At 34.8% G+C, this 8,282-nt stretch overlaps 1 protein-coding gene across 1 annotated transcript in view; it reads right to left on the reverse strand.

Annotated features, from left to right (window-relative positions):
- Positions 1-8,282, reverse strand: part of BCKDHB (branched chain keto acid dehydrogenase E1 subunit beta) — a 110,137-nt gene that overhangs the window by 81,217 nt on the left and 20,638 nt on the right. The window contains exons 4-6 of the mRNA XM_014870178.2: positions 6,111-6,244; positions 5,279-5,434; positions 1,202-1,310 (exon numbers count right to left, since the gene is read on the reverse strand). Coding sequence (XP_014725664.1) covers positions 1,202-1,310; positions 5,279-5,434; positions 6,111-6,244 — 399 coding nt within the window. The remainder of the gene's footprint in view (positions 1-1,201; positions 1,311-5,278; positions 5,435-6,110; positions 6,245-8,282) is intronic.

The following is an 8,282-nucleotide window of genomic DNA, read 5'->3' on the forward strand; positions in this document are numbered from 1 at the left end:
TAGTAAGCTCTCAAAGCACACTGAACTTAAGGAATGCAGTACCCTATATATACATCACACTCCATTACACTAAAAATAGCTGCACTTTTAAATTTACATTGCTAATGAGACTTCTGGGCTTTTTTCAAAATATAAAAGCAAATAAACAGTTTTGCCAGTAAATATCCTATTTGATCATGAGTTATATTACTATATTTTTGCAGTTTTGATGTCTGCTTTCTAAATTTTTCCCTTATTACTGTCTCTCTAGGAAGAGGATAAATTTACTGACAAAATGGATGCACTGATAGAAAAGTGCTGTTAAAAGGTCCAAAGCAAAATTGAAACATTTTTGTCTCAGTCCACACAGAGTCAACTTATAAAGCGGATTGATGGATCGAACACAGTTCACACATAAAGCCACGGACAGGGAAATGCTATGGCTAAGTCATGGCTTCAGTTCTATTTTATCAGTTGCTCAGCCAATTTCTCTGCCTATCTCCACATGCAAAATTTTTCATCCGTTTTTCTGCTCTATCAAGTTTCTCTAGTCCAAAGAAGTAACAAGCTAATTTTTAGAACCAACTCAAACACCATCATTGTCAATTTCTGCTGTTCCAGTACTTTACACATAACTGAGAGTTGTTAAAACTACTCTGAACCAGAAAGTTCACTATGACTAAAAACAAAGTAATGGCAATCCCATTTCCTTTCAAATAAGGATAAAATCTAAATGGGCAGATTCTGAAGATTTTTAGAAATTAAGCGTTTCCAAAAAATTTTAGCTTTGGGAAAACAGTGATAGTGGGGCTCAGTCCTTTTGGAAAAATAAAAACTGATCTGGAAACTTATTTTAGTATTTAGAGTTACCACAAGAAAGCCAAATTTATATCAGATTCTGCAAATTTATATCAGAATTTAATAAAGAATAAATACCTCTTAGTTCTATTTCTTTTTTCAACCTTAGGCTGTAAAGCATTCCACTTCCAAAGCTAATTGAGTGTAAATCAGACAGTAAATGTTCATTTATCTTTGCAGCCAAACTTCGAGAATTTATTCAATTTTCAGAATTCCTCTAAAAACCCAACCCACGACATAGCTAGAGATCAAACAAGTCAAGATTTCTAATGAATTATTGTTTTAGCTGTGACCATCAACATATATGTGCAAAAAACCCCAAACATTGTTGCTTTATTGGAAAATACAACATACAACTCTTTACCTGCAGCTCTGTAAAGTATTTTAGGTTCAAAGAATATGCATGGATTTTTGTCCTCTATGCATGACAGCAGCAGTCCTTTGGCTTGCAGAGGACTCCTTGGAATAACAACCTGTAAAAATATTTTTAAGTAGTTTATTTAAAATTGCAATTCTGCTAAAAACTTCACCAATAATACTTAAAACTAAGCAATTATTTGCTTTAAATAAATTTACGTACAGATTGAGCTGTTCTTACAAAGCAAATTAACATCAGTGCTACATTATGAAAACACACTCCAAATTTTCAATTTTATTTTGTTCCTTGATGAGGCTTTAATAGTCCCCCTCCATACAGTAATTTAAATACTAAGGTACTGTGCTCAGATAAGGTAGAACTAACATCTTAACAATAACATTTGAGGTAAAAGGAACAGAAGAATGACAGCCAGATTAATATATATATATATATATATATATATATATATATATATATATATATATATATATATATAAACTTAGTAAAATTAACATAGATATATAATTAAAAAATGCAGCTGAGTGATCCTCAGTTACTTGTGTAAAGACTCATCAGAGTAGACCTTAAATGTATCCAGACTTAGTCCACTAAGTTTTGAAGGCTACATAAGGAAATAGCTATTTAAAGCTTTCTCACTTACAGTGGAAGCTTGAAATGTATTCATTTTGGAAATAAGGAACCAATAAATACCTTAAACTATTATCAACCAAAAAAAAAAGCTAAGCAAGGCCTCCAGATATAATCCAAATACTCAGAAGGAAACAGTATAATTCATTTGCCAACAGAAGAGTTAACTTTGGATGAGTTAAGAGAATGTCAATTACAGAAAGAAAATTACCAAATTATTGCAGTTTAAATGAAAATAGAACCCAAGAGCTGAATTCTCTCAAATCAGAAGAATCAACTATTTTCCATCCCAGAGACCTCAAAGAGCTGGATCATACAGCATGAAGTCTACCAGCAGAACACTTTTATAGTTGTGAAGTTAGAAGTCACTGAAAACATAACTTCTAGCACTTGTTAAAAAAAAAAGTCCATTTTAACTTCAGCCATGGCTTCAAAATATATTTGGAGAGTAATATCATTTATTTAAATAAAAGCAATGTAAAAGAGTGAAAATACAACCTAAATCTCCTACTATGTGAAATTAACTTAAGAAGTGATTTTTCTAAACAAGGGAGAAGCAGTTTATCAATATTTCACCAAAGCATTTGGTAACAGATAAATGGGAAATTAGACATGGATGTCACCAGTACAGCTCCTTAGGAATTAATCATTTTTAGGACAGACTTTATTTACTTTATTCACTTACAATGTTACGTCAAAACATGGTGATGAAAACTATTCCAAAGCTGGAAGTCACTACACTAGAGAGGATAATACTAAAAAGACCTAGTTTACATTGAGGACATGACTGACAAAAACAAACTGAAAAATACATACTGAAAGTCACATGCTTAAGGACTATATTTTTGTTATAGATTTTAGAGCTCAGGAGTAGAAATTCAGATCTGAATTTATTATCTGCTCAAAAGATGACTAGCATACTATGCAGTAAAGTGCTAAAAAAAAGTAACAGCATAGCCAAGGAACTGTTAGTGCTATTGCAAAAATCACTGCTAGACACTCAACTGGAATACTTAATGATTCTTTCAACCCTTTGAAAAGAAAATTAATGAAACAGATGTCAAAAGAGCTTGTTAACAGATATTATAAACATTTATTCGATATTTTGATTTATGTAGTCTAACAAAACAAAGACTAAGGAGTGTGCAAGTGTTTTAGGATATAAAAGGGATGGTGAAAGACAGATAAGTTAAATATACAAGTTGGTCAAGAACAAATTTAGCCTGGAAATGAAAAAAAAAAGCTTCTAACCATGAGAGTAGATATTCTTACAATGGAATGCAGAGAATCAATATTAATGTCTTCCATGTACACTCTCACAAGAGTGGACAAAAGATAAGACCATCCAGTAGGGTTCTCAAACTCCAACCAGCTTTGCCCAAGTACCAATGATCACAACCTTTTCCCTGAATGACCCAAGTTGTACAAATTCCCTTGCGCTTGAGCAATCCAAACTGCACCTGTCACTTAAGAAAAACACAAAATAAAAAGCCAGAAACCTTTCACAAAGTTTAATAAGAGGGTTGTTTTGAAAGCAACTCTTTCCAAAGATCAAACCCTACCCTTCTCAGCATGTAAGACACTGTCTTTCCTCCTATAATATGGAGAAAATATGCTTAGATATGAGACACTTGAAAATGCATCTGAACTCCCAGTTCATTTTAACTTCTTGATTGCTACTTTAAGGGCGAGCGTTATTCAAAAATACCCACAATCCTGAAACATTATGAAGTGCATCAAAAAACAGCTTTGCAAAAGTATTAAAGGAAGAACACTGTTTTCACAAAGCAATAATATTCAAAAGATAGAGTCTAAAACACTTCTCTGTGCACAAAAAACTAGTAGATTGTTCCATCAGTTCAACAGAATTAATGTGCCTTTACCTTTAACTGAGATGACAGATGTTAGTGGTAGCAACCCATTTTAGCTTTTTCCCCAAGGAAAAGTGAAAGAAAGTAAAAACCCAACACAAAGATTAGAGGTGGGAACAAAGAATTTACATTACCTGGAGTGACTAAATAAAATTCTGACTTACTAACATATTGATAAGTCTAGCCATCAGCCTGCGTGGTTGGTATGAATTAAGAGTTTTAATCACCGGAGTGGACCACTGAATTTCATCCCTCAGTTTACTATACAGAAGTTTGAGATTGACCTACAAGATCAGCAGAAATTAGCTAGACCTGGATTCAGTATTTTAATCCTCTAAGTTATGTTTTGCTATCATATAGTAATGCACTACTTTAGTTTTTAAACAAGCTCTAGAAAACATTTGATCCAATACCCTGGTAAAAGACTTTGCAGATTGCTTTTGTCTATAATCTGGAACTACTTTCAAGTCCAGAAGAGGACCTCAAATACCATAAAGAACACCCAAAGACAAGATTGTATCCCATTCCTCATATATAATGAAATAAAGTGTGAATAATACAGGCTTTTTATTTAAAAGAACAAGTAGGAGAAATGGCCTCCCTGTAGATGAGTAACATCTCAAGCTTTATGACACCAAAACCAGAGACAACAGTTTAAACAGCAGATAAACAATGAACATGTGTCTTTAGAATACAAATACTGGTTCTGCCTAGATCTTCTACATTAATCCATCATGAGTCACTGCTCAGTGGACTGGATGCCAGCTAATATTCAGTTAGTTAGATGTTAAGTACAGAAGTACAAGTTCATAGTCAAAAATTGATTCAGGAAAAAATAGTGCTCTCTTAATTGAGATGATTGGATGCTGCCATTCCCTCTTCTCTAGTAAAATTATCCACCAAAGCATCACTTCAAGGGATGCCACAGTCCGACAGAAAGCTTGCCTAAAGTTCTCACTCAGAAAATCACCAAGCAGTTGAGTTTGACAGAGACTTCCAGAGGGTCAATGCTGGTCCAATGCCCTTGACCAAGCAAAGCCATCCAGATCCAGTTGCCTGGAACCACGTGCAGACAAATTCTGAGTACCTCCAAGAATGGACACTCCACAAACTATCTGTGCAATCTGTGCTTGCTCATGTTCAGACAGAACCTCTGGTGTTTCAGTTTGTTCCCACTGCCCACCACTGTCTTTCATATAAATTAATTCAATAATACACTTAAGACAGATGCAGAAATTTTAAAAAAAGAAAGTACTACTTATTAAGTGTTAATTTTTAGGTTCTGTACTACACTGCACACAAAACTATGTATGTTTGTAGCACAAAAAATAGACAAATACAAAACGCTATGTTTACAAAAGATTGATTCAATAATGGCTATAAATTAACAAACACTTAACACAGTTTAAGTTTTCGAATAGTTTTTAATTAAAATATTCAGACATTTTGTTGTGGATTGACATCTACTCTTCTTCCCCATATGCATCCCGACTCATTGCTAGTCAGGTTCATTATGAAGCAAACAAACTAACAAAAAATCTTCATAAAATAAGTGTTACTATACCTTTATTCCTGGACAGTGAGCAAAAAAGGCTTCTGGACTTTGAGAGTGATATAGTGCACCATGACCCACACAGCCCCAGGGTGCTCTAATGGTGAGGTTTCCACAATTGAACAGATCTCCAGAGCGGTAACGATATTTTGCCGCCTCATTAACAATCTGGAAAGATTTATATAAAAAAAGTAACATTCAATCCAATACCTCTAGTTATACTTCAATACATGCAATATAACTCCATCATCTGTTCCATGCATGGGATTCAGAGGATGAAATTAGAAGCAAAGGAATACTGTAAGTCAGTGCAAAGACAAACTTTTTCTAAGGCAAATAAACCAATAATTTATTGTGCTCAACTTAGATGCCCTAAGCCTCAGGAGCAGCCTTATAACCCAGTTGTTCCCTCATTCTTTACTGCCAATCAGCCCAGTCTGGATCTGTGCTTGTCCTATGGAAACATGGCCAGCTGCAGCTCAATGCAGAAATGAGAGACTGTTTTCAGAAGACACAGGCTGTTGAATTTAAGGCTGTTGAAGCCAACACAGCCACAAAACCAAAAATTAAAACAAACAGACATTTGCCTCAAACCAGATCTTTAATTTCCATTATTTAATAGCCGACAAATTGGCCATGGTACAGTTTACTGTTTACAGTACAGTACTAGCACAGTTTTCAGTTTACGCCTGTTTACCTAAAGCATGCATAAATATTAGTAATACAGCTGTGTTATATTTGCAAAAATTACATATTCAAACCAAGTGCTAATGCCAACAGAAGAGTAATTTAAACAACAATTGTAAGATTTATTTTAAATGCTCTCAAATTTATTAGTACTAACCTGATCAAATGCTGGAAAAATGTAATCTGCAAATTGAATTTCTGCAATGGCTGTAGCACCTGTAACAGCAATTCCAATACCAAAGCCAACAATTCCTTGTTCACATAAAGGGGTGTTGAAAACTCTGTCTTTACCTGTATAAAAAAAACCAACAACACAAAATTCCTTTAATACACCAGCTCTAAGTGGAAAATACTGTCCCAAAAATATTTTACTCCTAAAAAAGTCACATGCAATTAAGCATATGGCTGTTTCGATGAGCTTTTTTAGGTGTAGAAACAATAACCATCTATTACAAGAAAAGAAACTTTAACTTGTAACAACTCAGAGTAAGAAAAGGAGAAACTAAATGAAAGCTAAGAACAATTTCTGTAACTTACACCATTCTTAATACTTGAAGAAAATTTGTTCTGACTTATTCACACTTAAACATGCATACTCCTCACGCTTATATGGGAGTAAACAACACTCACAAGCATTTTTTAAAGTTTACAATAAAGTTAAGTGTTGTTTTTTCCATTTTTTCCAGGCACTGACAAGTAACTGTGTCTACTCAAAGGCAGACAGATGTCCAGGAGCACCTGCACAAAACCACACTGCCTCTTGTCCACACCCCCATCATCAGTGCCCATTCTTACCACTCCTCTCTCCCAAGGTAGGGCCACATTTGTATAATTTGCCTTGTCTCAAGAAACTACAGTTCCTGCTAAAAACCCAAAACATTTGACTTCATTTCTTCCCTGTGGGAGCACAAAAGGTTATTTTAGTCCTGGCATATTTCTGTGCCACAGTAATTTCAGATATCAAATACGCATCAATCTAATAGATGGTTGCAGACAAAATTGTTCAGTTCATGAAATTAAAAACAAGAAGGCGTGGGAGGGAGATGAAACACCACTACAGTATCCTCTATAAGACATATTTACAATACTTGCCAGCAGTACTTTTCTGCCAAGGGAGTACAGCAGAAAAATCTCAGTCTGCTATTAAATCTTCCCTCTACAACACTGGGTAGACAGTAGGTTTCTATAGGAATCCATCATGCATGAAAATGCCAAGACTTCAAACTGGATGGAAAAAATGTGCACAGTGCACACCAGTGGCTATGAAATAAATTAAACAGGAACAAAATAACCATGAAACAACTAACCAAAAAACCAGACTAAACTAGTAAGTGGGAAAGCTGTTACTAAGAGGACTTCTAATTTCAATATCTGTAAGTTCAACTATAAAAAGGAAAGCTAACAGAAGTTTTCAGAAAGGGATGATTAGGGAAAAACCAAAGTCTTTAAAGGACACATCTTTCATTTGCACATGTCACCCAGCACACCACTGTCACCGTTGTATCCTGTCCACATACATGTATGTATGCATGTATATAGATACCAGTAAATATGTTTTTGTCTCTCCCTCTGCTTTTCCTTTTTCCCCCCTCCACCAGGAACATTCATTTGAAGCAAATAAAAAAAGAAATGCCATGAAATGATACTACAATGTTGGTGGTGTCAGTAAGGTTTCATAAGCCAACACCAAATCCAAAAAGCTGTCACAATTGCTGCACACACCATGATTTCTCATACAAGACAGTGGAAACAAAGAGAATCCAAGACTATTTTTTCCCCTAGAGGGACTCCTTACTGTGTAAATTGTTCTCATTTCTGAAGGAACTATAATTTCAGTTCCTATATTGCATTCCCTGGTGCACTCTCTCCACTGACAGACATCACGGCCAAAAAAAGAAGAAAATAAACTTCCTGTGCAAGTGTGTAGCTGTCCCAGACCTTAATCCCACAACTGTGAAGCAGAAGCTCTGTACCTGCATCTATCTGTAACACCATCAACACTCGGCAAACACTTCCTTTCCTCCCTTTTATTTATCTAGCATACCATGAATTAGCCATCTTGATTCCCTTCTCTTTCACTGACACAATTTTATCTTAAAACGAATCTTATTTTAAGAAACTAAAAATGTATGTAAACATTGTGAAGAAATATGGCAATGTTGGTAATTGTGTTTCCTGCTTCTAATAAGTCCATTGGCAGATTACTATTTTTCACTTCGCTTGCTTACAGGATATTTTGATCTAAGACTTATAGCTCACCTAACCTTATTATTTAACAGATTTTTCCAAACACACTGAAATAGCCCAATACAGAGGTTCCATACATAAA

The sequence above is a fragment of the Sturnus vulgaris genome, chromosome 3 (assembly GCF_052056855.1).
Source record: "Sturnus vulgaris isolate bStuVul1 chromosome 3, bStuVul1.hap1, whole genome shotgun sequence".
Taxonomy (NCBI): Eukaryota; Metazoa; Chordata; class Aves; order Passeriformes; family Sturnidae; genus Sturnus; species Sturnus vulgaris.